The following is a 17,751-nucleotide window of genomic DNA, read 5'->3' on the forward strand; positions in this document are numbered from 1 at the left end:
GGATTAGTATCAGTTCACATTGTTACAAACATGATAGATAGACAATGTAGTGACAGATAGAAATATGTGTCTTATTGTCAGTTTATTTTTACTATGATTTTATCACGCATTCTTTTGTCCAATGAACTGAGCATGCTCAGTTTAACAAGCTGCTTTAATAGCGCCAGTTTTAGTAAACTGAGCATGCTCAGTTCAACAAACCGCTAAAGTGACGCTCCTAAAAATACTGTGCATTAGTTGACCACCTCATTTCTGCAAGATGACTATGCCTGTTGGACCAGTGCTACTGCAGGAACCGAAGAAGAAGACGACAGCTGTGCTGCTCCGTCGCTTATCATCCATTGTCTGTATCCAGTCAAGCTAATACTTTCCTTCAATTCTTGTTCACCTCTAATGCAGAAAACGTTACAGTCAACTCGAGGGCAACGACAAAAAATACGCTTTGTTCCAGGACGTACACAAGCAAAAGAGACAGAGAAAGTATTCAGGTCAGAGTAAACGTACGCCATGTAGATATTTTATAGCTTTGTTTGGCCCAGACAGTTGCTGTCGTTTCACATACTTATAGCCTCTTCTCGCTACTTTCTTATAACTTGAGACTCTTTGATCTGTTGAGGCTGCCTAATTCTATAGTATATTATCAAAGTTTAGTTCTACCTCAGTTTAAGTCAGTATTCAGTTGGCCATGCAGTATAGCACCGATCCGAGGTAGTGTGCTGTTATATTGATCAGATGTATTCAGAGTATAGAGAGGATTTTGCTGTCCTAAACACAGCTAAAATGGCTTGTGCAAATCTCTCCCAGATAGATAGGTTGTAAGTAACTTTTCATGAATGCTATAGCTGACAATAAGCATGGAGCTTTTAAGTTAGAAGGTCCTGGTAGCTAGCTGACAAGCTGAGTAGCTGTATTTCACATTGAGAACCAGATTTGAAGCCTGGAATATATAAGCACTTGGATAGAATATGAAGCTTACTCATACCAGCAGTTTCGATATAGCAGGCTAGCTTTCTTCTTGGTTGTAGCTTATAACCACAGTCTACCTAATGAGAAGTCATCTTGTTAACTATAATTATTAGCGGAGCCTCCCTGCTAAGTACATGAACTCTGTGGGTCCGATAGTCTAAGTATAGAACATGTTCACAACCCTATTGTAATGTTTTGGTGTAATACATGTCGACTGAATAACTAGAGTACAAGTCCTGTATGTATTAATAATTGTAGTTTGTGCAAGCTTTTGAGACCACCTTTTTAAAGCAATCTTTAATTTAATGACAGACACTTGCATAATTTTTTAGATGACTTGTCACTTTGGTCTTATATTGTACCATCATATCATATAGAAGCTAAATCATTGCAATGTCTAATGATCCAAGTCTTGTTGTGTTCAGTGACCATTATACTATCTGTTGTTGTGTTATATAAAGTAAGTGTTATAACTATTGTGGTCAACATAGCATGTATGTGGCTTATCCTTTGTTAATCTATTTACATACACACACCTTTTGGTAATCCTATCACAGTATGACATCTACATATCCCAACCTTTTGTAAGTCCTATAACATGTACATCAGACACACTTGTAAATAAACCTAGTCCTGTGGACATGTACATATACCAAACCTTTTGACATATTCATACATAAATACCACCTATACTTATTACACAAACTAGCCCTGTGATATGCACCTATATAAACCTTTCGACATATTCATACACAAATGTCTTCTTACTAATTCTGTGGGACATTCTCTTACAATATGGTATAACCTAGTCTCTGACATGTACAGGTACATGTTTGAATGTCTAATTACACATGCCACATAATGTCCTATTATACAACCCAATACATACAAATGTTTTAATACCCAACCTCTTGTAATACAATACAACCTAGCCCTGTGACAATATCTATATACAAACCTATACAACCACATAATCTTATGTAACCTAGCCCTGTGACATGTATGTACACAAAACATTTTGGCACATTTATACATAAATATCATACCACATTATGTCCTATGATACAACCTAGTCCTGTGACACACACATACAAATCTTTTGACATATTTATACACAAATATCTTGTTACTCCTACTGCATTTTGTCCCTATGATACAATGTAGTCCTGTGACACACACATATACAACAAATCTTTTGACATATTTATGTACAAATAGCTTGTTACTCATACCACATTTTGTCCTGTGCTACAACCTAGTCCTGTGACATGCACACACAAAACCTTTTGTGACAATTATGATGTAATTTAATCATGTGACATGTTCTTATCTCGTAATGTCCTACAATATGGTATAAACTCACCCTCTGACATGTACATGTATGAACATCTTGTACAACCATATAATATCTTATTATTTCAATTTAATATGTACAAACGTCTCAACACCAACAACCTCCTGTAACCTAGCCCTGTATCATGTACATACACTGCTAACATTTCAACATGTTCATACACAATGTCTTGTTACTCAAACCACATTATGTCCTATGATACAACCTATTCGGGTGACATGTACATATAAACCTATTTATACCTAATAGCACACGAGACATTCCTTGTGTAATATTATTATAACATGGTAGTCATCAACGTTGTGAATTCATTAATATTTGTTATCTGTATTTTGTATAAATTCCGTTTTCTAACAAACCTTTTGGACCTCATACACTAAAACTATAATACTTTTGTAAATCTCCTATTCACACTAAGTCTACTAGTGTCTACAATTTTACTGGTAGAATCTAATTTGGTTCTTGTTACTTACTGTTCAATGTAGCTCCTGTGTTGATCTCTTGTTGCCATCTACTGTGACTGTTATTATTATACTAGTTCTATCTTGTGTTTATATCTCCTGTGACTGTTAACACTCTTATACTTGATCTGACATATTTAGTTCTCTATGTTATCTTTAACATCCATCTCCTGCAGCTGTTCTATAACACTTTGTATTGCGTTATATTATTGTCTGTACTCTACATTCATTAGATTTTCAGTACTTTGTAGACTAAAGATGTTCTATTGTTTTCTTGATATATCTTACATATTTTATAGTCTTGTAGTGTATGACCCACAGTGTTCATGTACTGTAATACTTCCTCTTCCTCTTGCTATTCTTGTTCCTATTGTCTTGTTTTGTTTGTTGTATATTATTCCTACATATTCCAACATTGTCAAAGAGGTTTTCTACTAGATAATGCATGTATCAATATTTTTACTGACATCTATAATTTTACTCCAGTTCTTTTACTGACATCTATAATTTTACTCCAGTTCTTTTACTGACATCTATAATTTTACTCCAGTTCTATAATTTTACTCCAGTTCTTTACTGACATCTCTATAATTTTACTCCAGTTCTTTTACTGGCATCTTAAAATTTTATTTCAGTATTTTTTTATTGGCATCTAGAAACTTTTCGTTTCCTTGTATTGGCATCAGGGCTTTTGGTAAGTTTTCATTCATGGTTTGTATTGGCCTGTAGGGCTTGAAGGTTAGGTTTTATAACAGATGTCTATGAAATCTAAACTCTTCTCTTTATCACAAATAACTGACATGGACTGCTAGAATTATTAAATAGTTTTAGTATACAACAATAATAATTATTATTATTGCTGGTCTGTTATAATAACTATTTTCATTTTATAGTAGGACTGTTTTCTACTGGAGATGATCATCAACTAATTGAGAGTTATAAACTCAACAATTTAAATAATACCTTCTTTTAGGATAGATAGGTCTGTTTAATGATCTATGAGTGATAAGTGTTCTACTTCTAGTAAGTTAATAAAAACATTTATTAAATAATTGTTTTTACTATTTGTTCTCTTCTATTATAATAGTAATTTATTCTACATCAACATGTGATGATCTAGATCTAGTATAGTCCTATGATATACTATATATGTAAGTCATATCTATTATTAAATTACTAATTTACTAACTATTTATTGTTCTGTAGTGTAATAATGTATTGTTCTAATGGTTGTGAGTTGTATAGTAACTATAATGTTAGAACAAAACAAATTTTGTTACATTTAGTAGGTCTATTAATAACTACTAGAGATGATCTGATGACATTTGTAGATTACTCCTGTAAGTTGACTTATTAAATAGTACAATTGTCTACTGAATAAACTATTTAATAGGATGGACAGGTTTAATGATCACTGGTAGTGATGATCTGATGTATGTTAACTGAGGACTACTGTAAGTTGACTTATTAAATAGTACAATTGTCTACTGAATAAACTATTTAATAGGATGGACAGTTTTAATGATCACTGGTAGTGATGATCTGATGTACGTAACTGAGGACTTACTGTAAGTTGACTTATTAAATAGTACAATTGTCTACTGAATAAACTATTTAATAGGATGGACAGGTTTAATGATCACTAGTAGTGATGATCTGATGTACGTTAACTGAGGACTACTGTAAGTTGACTTATTAAATAGTACAATTGTCAACTGAATGAACTATTTAATAGGATGGACAGGTTTAATGATCACTAGTAGTGATGATCTGATGTACGTTAACTGAGGACTACTGTAAGTTGACTTCAATTAAATAGTACAATTGTCTACTGAATGAACTATTTAATAGGATGGACAGGTTTAATGATTACCGATAGTGATGATCTGATGTACGTTAACTGAGGACTACTGTAAGTTGACTTCAATTAAATAGTACAATTGTCTACTGAATGAACTATTTAATAGGATGGACAGGTTTAATGATTACTGATAGTGATGATCTGATGTACGTTAACTGAGGACTACTGTAAGTTGACTTATTAAATAGTACAATTGTCTACTGAATGAACTATTTAATAGGATGGACAGGTTTAATGATTACTGATAGTGATGATCTGATGTACGTTAACTGAGGACTACTGTAAGTTGACTTATTAAATAGTACAATTGTCTACTGAATGAACTATTTAATAGGATGGACAGGTTTAATGATCACTGGTAGTGATGATCTGATGTATGTTAACTGAGGACTACTGTAAGTTGACTTCAATTAAATAGTACAATTGTCTACTGAATGAACTATTTAATAGGATGGACAGGTTTAATTATCACTGGTAGTGATGATCTGATGTATGTTAACTGAGGACTACTGTAAGTTGACTTCAATTAAATAGTACAATTGTCTACTGAATGAAACTATTTAATAGGATGGACAGGTTTAATGATTACTGATAGTGATGATCTGATGTATGTTAACTGAGGACTACTGTAAGTTGACTTCAATTAAATAGTACAATTGTCTACTGAATGAACTATTTAATAGGATAGACAGGTTTAATTATCACGGTAGTGATGATCTGATGTATGTTAACTGAGGACTACTGTAAGTTGACTTCAATTAAATAGTACAATTGTCTACTGAATGAACTATTTAATAGGATGGACAGGTTTAATGATCACTGATAGTGATGATCTGATGTACGTTAACTGAGGACTACTGTAAGTTGACTTATTAAATAGTACAATTGTCTACTGAATGAACTATTTAATAGGATGGACAGGTTTAATGATCACTGGTAGTGATGATCTGATGTACGTTAACTGAGGACTACTGTAAGTTGACTTATTAAATAGTACAATTGTCTACTGAATGAACTATTTAATAGGATGGACAGGTTTAATTATTACTGGTAGTGATGATCTGATGTACGTTAACTGAGGACTACTGTAAGTTGACTTATTAAATAGTACAATTGTCTACTGAATGAACTATTTAATAGGATGGACAGGTTTAATGATCACTGGTAGTGATGATCTGATGTACGTTAACTGAGGACTACTGTAAGTTGACTTATTAAATAGTACAATTGTCTACTGAATGAACTATTTAATAGGATGGACAGGTTTAATGATCACTGGTAGTGATGATCTGATGTACGTTAACTGAGGACTTACTGTAAGTTGACTTATTAAATAGTACATTGTCTACTGAATAACACTATATAGGATGGACAGGTTTAATGATTTGGTAGTGATGATCTGATGTACTTAACTGAGGACTACTGTAAGGTGTCAATTAATAGTAATTGTCTACTGAATGAACTATTTAATAGGATGGACAGGTTTAATGATCACTGGTAGTGATGATCTATAGTACGTTAACTGAGGATGACTGTAAGTTGACTTATTAAATAGTACAATTGTCTACTGAATCTATTTAATAGGATACAGGTTTAATGATCACTAGTAGTGATGATCTGATGTATGTTAACTGAGGACTTCTGTAAGTTATAGAATGGATTGTTCTACTTCTAGTAATTTTAGGAAAATTTACTAGTATATATGATGTGATAATCTTAATGTTCTCTGATAATTTCCTGTGTAAGTTTATTAATAATTTAATTCTATATTGTAATTTTCTGAATGGACTTTAAATCTAATTAATCTCTATTTTATATACCTAGGTCTGTTTACTGATCTATTAGAAGTGATTGTTCTACTTCTAGTAATGTAATAATAACTACTAGAGATGATCTGATATTTGTAGATAACTCCTGTAAGTTATTAAATAATACAATTGTCTACTGAATGAACTATTTAATAGGATGGACAGGTTTAATGATCACTGGTAGTGATGATCTGATGTACTTTAACTGAGGACTACTGTAAGTTGACTTATTAAATAGTACAATTGTCTACTGAATGAACTATTTAATAGGATAGACAGGTTTAATGATCACTGGTAGTGATGATCTGATGTACGTTAACTGAGGACTACTGTAAGTTGACTTATTAAATAGTACAATTGTCTACTGAATGAACTATTTAATAGGATGGACAGGTTTAATGATCACTGGTAGTGATGATCTGATGTACGTTAACTGAGGACTACTGTAAGTTATCTGTTATAATAACATGGACATTTCTTTACTAAATATGTATTGTTTAGTTTTTAGATGGACTTTGGTCTATTATATAAGTGTATGGTTCTCTGATAACTTAGACTGTAGTTTGATGTATCATTAACTTAACAATCTTGTACTAAAATATTTCCTTTAATTCTATAGTGATACTTTGATGACTGAATTGGAGATGATGCAGTGAAGTTCTCTAATAATCACTCTATGTAAGATTGATCTTTATATACCTTTTGTTAATTCTATTTAACTTTTCATTCTGTAGTGATGTTTAAGTTGAGTGTACTTTAACTGCTGGAGATGGTGGAGATGATGATTGAGATGATGATAGAGATGATGAATGAGATAATGATGGAGATGATAATGGAGATGATGATTGAGATGATGGAGATGGTGATGGTGGTGATGATGATGATTGAGATGGTGATGGAGATGATGGTTGTATATTAATAGTTACACTATATATAGTACAATTATAAACTGTTTTGGTCTCCTTTAATTGGTTTATCTACTACTAACACTGTGTGGACATCAATAATTGTTTATAGGCCTGAAAAAATTCTGGTTGTGGCTCTGTATCTTGGTTCTTGAGGTTGAGGCTTTGTGTCTTTCTGCATCTTGTTCTTGAGGTTGACATAGTATAGTCAGGCATCAGTTTGTGGGGTGTGTATGTGGACATCATAATGTGATTATAGGTGGTTGATGAGTCTGGGGTATTAATAGGTGGATTTGGACATGGAACAACAGTTTGTATGTTATTTTGTCATTATTTTCTAATGTTGTATCCTCCTCTTTGCCTTACGTTACTCCACATCTGTCTTTGTGTAGCTACATATAAAACTGTCCCTATATAACAGTGGCCCTGCCTCTCGATAGTAAACCCGATGTTAGACCCCTCCTATATTTTTTTAATTGATCCCTTTGATCCTTCAAACCCTTTTTGTGTGTGTTGTTTTAAGCCCGAATTATTAACCCTCTGTGTATTTATATAATGCAGAATTATTTAACCCCTTTGTTTTGTAATTGTATCACAATAATTATGTTTGCCATATATATATATATATATATATATATATATATATATTATGAATTATGAACCCTCTATGTCTGAATTAATATATCTATTATGAATTATTAACCCTCTATGTCTGAATTATATTAATTGTCTGTATCTTTATTTATTAACCTCCTTGTGTGTTGTTAATCCTGAATTGTTTGTTAATATTCTGTTTCTACCATATATAGTCCTAAATTGTTAACCTTTTGTATCTGTTGAATTGTTAATCCTCTCTGTAATTATAACCTTCTGTATTTGTCCAATTGTTAATCCTCTCTGTTATATAATCCTAAATTGTTAAACTTCTGTATTTGTTGAATTGTTAATCCTTTCTGTCATATAATCCTAAATTGTCAGCTCCATTAGTTATGTGTGTCATTTAGTTCTGAATTGTTAACCCTGCTCTGTCAATCCCCTTGTGTGTGTTGATCCTGAATTTTTAATGTCTGTATGTATTTAATGTATAATCCTGTAATGTTAATCCCATTGTGTGTAACTCTCTGTATTGTTATATAATCCTGTATTTATTAATCCTTTGTGTCTGTTGCCTGTGTAAAATAGTCCTGAAATGGCTGTTGCACAATCTCAAATCCTCTGTTTTTGTATATAACCTTATGGAATTATTAATCCTCTGTCTCTACACTGATTGAAGAAATTTTTTTAAATCTATTTGTGCAATTTAATATTCCAGTTCATTGTGTAATTGTTTTTGTGGAACAATGTTTTTACTGACAGCTGGTTTATCTGGCAACTATTTTTTAATTTACTTGCATTATAATTAAAATAAAAAGATTTCAATTACTGGATTCTGGACTTCTGGAAACTAGGATTTCACCAATAAACTGCCATTGTGTTTTTTTTCATTTTTACTGGCATCTAAGATATACTAGCTCAAGCTGGCATCAAAGGTTTTTAAAGTCGTATTGACACTATATCCCTGATTCTACTGACCTGGAGGATTTGATGGTTAAGTTTTATAGCTGGCACAGGAAAAAAGTATTGATTACATTCATTGTTTTATTGATGTAAATGAGATGGTTTATACTACAATTACAATAGTAAATATTCCATTCATTTTGTACAATGGTTTTTTTTACATAATGTATATATGATGGATTTATTACAATTGTTGTATTAATGTTGTAAAGTGAAAATTTTCCCTGTGTGGTGTTTGTGAAGTGTAGGTTCTTCTCTTTATCCCTGATAACTGACATGGACTGTTGTACACTAGAATTATTAAGTAATTATTTTTCTGTTATAATAACTATTTTTCATTTTATAGTAGGACTATTTTCTACTGGAGATGATCATCAACTAATTGAGAGTTATAAACTCACAAATTAAATAATACCTTCTTTTAGGATAGATAGGTCTGTTTAATGATCTATTAGTAGAGTGTTCTACTTGTAGTAAGTTAATAAAAACACTAATGTTCTTACTATTTATTATAACAGTATCTTATTCTACACCAACTTGAGATGATCTAGATCTAGTACAGTCCTATGATATACTATATGTAAGTCATATCTAATTGGTACTCATTAGCCTCTTGTGTGTAGCTAGAATTGCACTTCAAGAGAGGGAGGAGCTCAGAATTGCACTAACAGCTGCTCAAGAGAGTAGCATGATACAGTTATTATTAGAAATATGTCTACCTAATGAACAGGATAAAAAAGTAAGAGATCAATAAATTGAAATGTTAATGATGAGTTTGTCTGTCACATATATAGGATGCAGCTGTTTTTGGTTCTCTATTAACATCGCTTTGAGAAATTCAGTTATTACCATTTATGGTGTCTGGCATTCCGTCAATACATATTGTGATGGACTTTATGTCTGAACTCCTGGCTCAACCTCAGCTAGAAAAACAGGTTAGACAAGTGAATTAGTCTAAATAGTTTATCTCCTCTTTCAGGTGTTTGCAGTTCAATTAGCAGCCTATGTCACAAACCAATACCCACTTCCTAAATCCCTGGGTGTGATCAGAGATATCTTCTTACATACTATGTTTGCTGCCTCCCATGTAGCCACAGGCTATACAGCAACCTACAGTTACTGCTAAAGAAAGTCTCTAATAGTGTCTATTTTGATAACAATTAGTTCAGGAAACTCTTCAAAATTTTAATAAAGAAATATAGAACTTTAATGGTATTAAATTTTAATACAAGTAACTTCAATGATAATTATAAAAAAAAAAATGTTAAAACAAATAAGTAATTATTATAATTTATATGATGACATGTCAGGCAATTTGATAATAAAATAAGTTTTGAAATAAAAATATCAATGAACAGACAATGAAAAACAACATATATATTTAGTGTGTTAGTATAGTGTTAATATAGCGTTATTATAGTGTTGGTATAGTGTTAGTATAGTGTTAATATAGTGTTAGTATAGTGTTATCAATGTTGTAAACAACTATAAATACCACATGCAGTACAATTCTATTGTCATAATGAACAGCCAGACTGTCACCATAGTAACATAAAAAACTAGATTGAATTTGTTGTCATTTAGTTATGAAATACTGTATTAATTATATTTTAACATTTAAATATGCATTTTGAGAGGATAAGAGTCACATGACACATACAAACAATAACCCGTTTACATTTATCCATGAATATGGCTGAATTATAAATTAATGATAGAGTTTATTTTTATGGAGATGATGAAAAAATAAAGTCTTCTTTCTTGTATTTACAAGGCAATAAATTCAGGAACTAGAGAGAGAGAGAGAGAGAGAGAGAGAGAGAGATGAACTACTTCAAGTAACATATCTACCTGTATTTGTCTCAAGGGGTATAAACTCCAGTTGGTCTGGAGTTATCAAAGAAGGAGACTCGTTGTTGGCACTTGATTTGGCCTCTGATAGTTTGCGGTTTAGCAGTTTGTGTCTTAATTTACGGAAGGCATAAGGCTCTTTAGCAGCTGGTATACCAGTGGTTGCAGTCTCAATACTATCATGTGATGTTTCCTGTCGTAAGGGTTTCCTCCAGTGACGTAATGGACAGGTTTTCCCTCGTGGACAGGTACCTTCCTTAGCATAGTCAGGACAAGTCAATGTGTGCTGTTTGGTACACTAGAAGAAATTAGAATTACCACACTGAAGTATTAGTATGAGACTAGAACAAGTGTCCTCAATATAGAGGTTGTATAATACACTAAAGTATTAGTATGGGACTAGAACAAGTGTCCTCAATATAGAGGTTGTATAATACACTAAAGTATTAATATGGGACTAGAACAAGTGTCCTCAATGTAAAGGTTCTACAGTAAAACATTGTCTATATAACAAGCTACCTCTTCTCCTAATGGACAATACCCACGTATAAATTCAGGACAAATTTCAGCATCCCTACCAACACACACATGTATGTAAGGACAGTTCTCTCTAGTACAGATCCCTTTTAAGAAAAATGAACACACAGGCATCTAATGGAGTGATTATAAAATATGTACTAATACATTGTAACAATAAAACCTTCTCTTTAGCTATGTTGTGTGAGAAAGGACAAGTACCATCAATATTATTACATTTACCCTTTAAGAACCTAAAATGTACATGGAAATAGACAAATGGACAGACAGTTAATAGATGAATGGCAAAAGATGGCAATGGACAGATGATTGAATGGATGAGAAGCTGGATTTACTAGCCTCATACCCAGGCTTTCTTTTCTATCACGAAAGCCTGGGTATGAGGCTAGTGGATATACATGTACTGAGTTTCTTACTTGTTACAAACTGCTATATGTTTGGGATCATGTATAAATGTACATTTGTCTCCTCTATTACATCGTCCTAAATTAAAACAAATTAACAATTGTTATTACTTACTACTACTACTAATGTGTCTATTACCAAATCTGTTGTAAAAAGACAATACTGATTGTTGTTGATAATGGAATTTCTCTTAGCAGACCACACTCTGTTCACACTCCTTTGGTAGTACAAGTGAGAAAGGAAAAGAGTATTTTGTTATAAATGGCCTTGTTTATCAACTATCCATACTTTGCCAATAATCTTTTAGCTCTGATTGATTTAGAAGGTGTTATATCAGTGACTGCATTGAATGAAGATGAAGTTGATAAACGTGGACTTTTTGAATTGATTTTCATCAAACCTAAAGTAAAGAAATATGATCACAGCAAGTCAGTCAAGCCTCTCTCTCTCTCTCTCTCTCAAAATGGACGTACTAGTTGATGGAAGGCGTTTCAAGGACTTCCCACGGTGAGTCTAATATATTGATTACCTTTAATAGATACCACTTCCTTTCTTTGTCTCTGTTGTTGACATGCTTTGTCCTCTAATCCTTCCTTATTTGTCATTGATTTCTCTTTGACAAGAGCAGTTGAGATCCACTGTTTATTTCCTCGTCTTGTCTTGACTTCAATACCGCAAGGTGTTTCATTGTCTTTTTTGTTTCCATTGTCTGTATTTCCATCTTTAGAAGGGACCCAAACTTTGTGGATACTTTTAGAAATTGAGCATCTTAATTTTCTTCTCTTGGGACGAGATGGAGAGGGGGAGTGGCTAGATTGCTTCTTAATATAACTGAGTCTCCTGTAATGACATCATTATTGTTACTATTATTTAGATATTTCTATTTTTAGAATGGGCTATTTTTAGTATAGCTATAACTATACCTTTGAGAAAAACTAGTTGAAGAATGTCCTGATACTCTCAACTATAAAAAAGAAACAAAATGTTATCAATGTGATCTAGGTTGCTAGGATACCAATATGTCAATGAATCTATATACCATTTTGTATCTCTTAATAATAAAAGGTGATTTGCTAAAGCTCCGCCCTGTGACACTCCCACTGCTACTCCGCCTTCTCTTACGGCTCACTGAATTAAATTGTCAAAAATTTAAAACTAGAGTCATTTCATTACATAACATTACCAAAAGAAGCAGCTGGAATAGTCCCATGAGTCATGGTTACCATAGTAACACCATCGGAACATAAACAATGCTCACTAAGTTTATTTGAGTTAGCAACCTTTTTCAATTGATTTTCTTTTCCATTTAAATTTAGACTTATCAGATATGACTGACTTGTTTTTCCTTCTAGTAAGAGAAAACAAACAATGTACATTCTTCATGTTGTATCTAGTATATCATATATTGTAAGATATCTATTGGAACATTATGTATAAAGGAACCTTTCATAAAGGATCTTACAAATTAAGGACAGCCTCTATATTAAGAACATTTGTTCTAGTCCCATACTAATACTCTATATTGAAGACACTTGTTCTAGTCCCATACTAACACTTTAGTGTATTCTACAACCTCTATATTGAGGACACTTGTTCTAGTCCCATACTAATACTTTAGTGTATTATACAACCTCTATATTGAGAACACTTGTTCTAGTCCCATACTAGTACTTTAGTGTATTATACAACCTCTATATTGAGGACACTTGTTCTAGTCCCATACTAATACTTTAGTGTATTATACAACCTCTATATTGAAGACACTTGTTCTAGTCCCATACTAACACTTTAGTGTATTCTACAACCTCTATATTGAGGACACTTGTTCTAGTCCCATACTAGTACTTTAGTGTATTCTACAACCTCTATATTGAGGACACTTGTTCTAGTCCCATACTAATACTTTAGTGTATTATACAACCTCTATATTGAGAACACTTGTTCTAGTCCCATACTAGTACTTTAGTGTATTTTACAACCTCTATATTGAGGACACTTGTTCTAGTCCCATACTAATACTTTAGTGTATTATACAACCTCTATATTGAAGACACTTGTTCTAGTCCCATACTAACACTTTAGTGTATTCTACAACCTCTATATTGAGGACACTTGTTCTAGTCCCATACTAGTACTTTAGTGTATTATACAACCTCTATATTGAGGACACTTGTTCTAGTCCCATACTAATACTTTAGTGTATTATACAACCTCTATATTGAGGACACTTGTTCTAGTCCATACTAATACTTTAGTGTATTATACAACCTCTATATTGAGGACACTTGTTCTAGTCCCATACTAATACTTTAGTGTATTATACAACCTCTATATTGAGGACACTTGTTCTAGTCCCATACTAATACTTTAGCGTATTATACAACCTCTATATATTGAGGACACTTGTTCTAGTCCCATACTAATACTTTATTGTATTATATAACCTCTATATTATATTATATTATATTATACTATATTATAGGATGTTCTACTGCAACAATACAGTTTTAAGCAACAATCTCCATGATATTTACCTGGTAGTGGTACTTGCAGTGATAGAATTATGGCCATCTGCTCTCCAAACATATTTGTTCTGTGTTAGACCATTCGTCATTCTAGTAAGATATGTAATTAAACAGAAATATAATTTGATTATAAGATCATAACTATGGAATTCGTATAATTACATATCACAAGAAGAAATAACATATGACTTTCCTAGAACATACGGCTTATTAATAACTTTTATAATTACATTGGACACTTTAAAGATATCTGGGAACTATCTTTAGTGTAGAGATGTCCTTAATATAGAGGATAAATAATACACTATAGTATTAGTATGGGACTAGAACAAGTGTCCTCAATATAGAGGTTGTATAATACACTAAAAGTATTAGTATGGGACTAGAACAAGTGTCCTCAATATAGAGGTTGTATAATACACTAAAGTATTAGTATGGGACTAGAACTAATAAGGAATGCAAGTTAAGTAAATTCTATTGTTAAGTAGCATAGTTTAATGTTTGTTATTAAAGTAATCTGAGTAGTCTCAAATATTACATATTGTTTGAAAATAAGTGTGCTAAAGAATGTGTTGAAGACTAAAACTAATATTGCTATTAAAGTATCAACCTTATATGTAGGTTGTGTGTTAAATAACTATAACATACCACAGACACCTGCTATAATAATAATCAACTTATGTTTCAGAGAAAGAGAGAGAGAGACAGAGAGACAGAGACAAACAGACAGACAGAGACAGAGAAAATAACAAATAAACTCACTTGCTTCTTTTCACTTTTCCTTCAAGTAACCTTTCACACTCAGTTCTCTGATCAATCTTTCTTTTCTCACCAATCTTAGGAAGTTCAGAAATCTCAGATCTATTTACAGTACAAAGAGGATGTCTCTTTAATTAAACTAATATCCATGGCTTCAAAACTTTGCTCATGGTGGTCACTCTCAAGAGGTGATGATGATTCTTCAGTTGATGTTCTACATATTAAATATTTAGAGTTCTTTATTTCAGCTATTGGAGTTGATTGAACTAAATAATTTTTAAGTAATGAGTTTGATGCACTTCTCTGAACAGAGTTCTCATCATCACTTGGTGGTTTGTATGTGTCATCTAGACTCATTGAAGTATGCTTGTCATGTGATTGGCATGTGATATTAGAAGCTGTCGTTGTAGTAGTTTGTGAACAAGTAGTATAGTTTGTTTCCTCTTCCTGTGAAGAAGAGAGATATGGTAAATGACGAACATCATGAGAACTGATACTGCGGGAATGAGTCCAGGAGGGAGCTGTCACACACCAAATGATAAACCCTAACAATGAAATTGAATATCAAGTTACAACCACACATGTCACCCATCTGTCTATCTATTTCTTTGTTGATCCATTTATTAATATGTCTGTCCATTCATAACCTCTTCATTCATCCATCTATCAATCTATCTGTCCATCAGTCTGTCTGTTGATCCATCTGTCTATCATCTAACTTTTTTCCTGTATGGAGTATCTTTACTTCTTGGACATTTTTCGTGTTCTGTTCGTCTTTTGACTGCAAATTCTTGATAGCTTTTGTGTGCTTCAATGAGTCCTGAAGAAATGGAAATAAATTACAATAATAGGCATAAACGAGCTCACGAGTCAAATAATGGATCTCATTCCGCAGCTTTGACTCAGATTTCTTCTCCATTATAGCTAGTAAGACAAGAACGCAGCTACTGTCACAATTTAACTGACAACTGCTCATTTAAAATTTAAAATTTTGAAATTTCTTGTCAATAGTTAATTAACTTTAATAATTCTCTTAAATAGAAATACGGTACACATAAAATGGCTGCATGACCAAATAAGCAGGTCGTTATAGTTCAATACATAGAAGATAAAGCAGACTATTTCAAGACATACAAAATGCTTTCAGCACGAGGTCTCTCTCAGACCGTATCAAAAAATACCTTAGCAGTACAGCAGTACTCGGCTCTGGAGTGGTAAGACCGGTCCAACCTGTAACCTTAGTAACAGCACCAGAACCTTACTATAACAAAATGGCTGAACCACAAAACAGTTGAGTCTATGAGCAGGTTTTTATCCAAGAAACACACCAAAGTCACATCTGGTACTTTTAGACATTGTAAGTTCAGTCGTTACTGAAACATTGTATTACATTATCTGATGTAGCTTATACAGCACTTAGGAGCTATCACACTGATATACCAGTACCTGATTTCAACGAGTATAGAAAAGAAAGTACTAGAGATCACAGAGAACCATCTAGTAAGACAATCCAACATTAATGGGAATGTTAGAACTTATATTTATTTTATTCATATATACATGTTTTACTTAGTATAAATAGCTATAGTGTTGTTAGAATATGATTCTGATAAGCTGTGTCTGCTTAACTGTATATTAAACCTTCTGAAAGATGTTCAGGTCAGAGGTCAAGACTGTGCATTAATAAAATTGGTTCTTAGTCTCATACTCTCATTCCCAGAACTATATATGTAGTAGGTCTGGAATGAGACTAGATTAACCAGACTTCTTCCATTGTAGTCATATTTACTTAACATAGTATAGAGGCTACTTATACGATTAACTTCCTCTAAACTCCTTAAACCTAAAAAACCGTCTTTCTCTATTTCAGATGACTTGAGTCGTAAAGCATTTACATATATGGTGTTAGGAGGTGTGGGGCGTGGTAGTAGCTCATGCTACCAAAAGCACTGTGGTGGACTTCTTATCAACACTGTCAGCATCAGCAGATGTACTTGCTCTATCTAAAATAGAAGTCGATTTGTCTGTCATTCCAGAAGGTAAAAATATAGTTGTCAAATGGAGAGGGAAGCCCCTGTTTGTGCGTCATCGTACCCAGGAAGAAATCGATCTTGCACGTGATATAGATATCACAACTCTTCGTGATCCACAGCATGACGATGATCGTGTTGTACGTCCGGAGTGGTTAATCCTGATGGGTGTATGTACTCATTTAGGTTGTGTCCCCATTGCTAATGCTGGTGACTTTGGAGGATATTTTTGTCCCTGTCATGGGTCACATTATGACCACCTCTGGTCGTATCAGGAAAGGTCCCGCCCCCCTTAATTTGGAGGTACCACCTTATGAATTTAACGATGAAACTCTAGTTGTAGGGTAAAAGGATTGTCACTCTAGTAGAATATTGTATAATTATACTCTATTTATAATGTGTACACACTTTATATTGTTGTACATCTTTAATAGTAACCAGTGGACATTTGAAAAAATAGTATTACATCTTATAAAATGATTGATACATAAATTATACAAAAGGTGGAAATTATTCTGGTAATGTCTTTGATTGTTATTGACTGATTGATTGATTGATTGATTGACTGACTGACTGATGACTGATTGATTGATTGATTGATTAATTGACTGACTGACTGATGACTGATTGATTGATTGATTGACTGATTGATTGATTAATTGACTGACTGACTGATGACTGATTGATTGATTGATTGACTGACTGACTGATGACTGATTGATTGATTGATTG

The 17,751-nt window shown here is 32.8% G+C and overlaps 1 protein-coding gene across 1 annotated transcript; it reads left to right on the top strand.

The window, feature by feature from the left end:
- The first annotated feature begins 259 nt into the window (after window positions 1-259).
- LOC121390896 (cytochrome b-c1 complex subunit Rieske, mitochondrial-like) lies at window positions 260-17,367 on the top strand. The gene is given in 5 exon segments (XM_041522760.1): window positions 260-347; window positions 16,394-16,489; window positions 16,860-16,918; window positions 16,920-17,276; window positions 17,278-17,367. Coding segments are annotated over 5 exon segments (690 nt in total).
- Window positions 17,368-17,751: the final 384 nt, after the last annotated feature.

This window comes from Gigantopelta aegis, unplaced genomic scaffold (assembly GCF_016097555.1).
Source record: "Gigantopelta aegis isolate Gae_Host unplaced genomic scaffold, Gae_host_genome ctg1056_pilon_pilon, whole genome shotgun sequence".
NCBI lineage: Eukaryota > Metazoa > Mollusca > Gastropoda > Neomphalida > Peltospiridae > Gigantopelta > Gigantopelta aegis.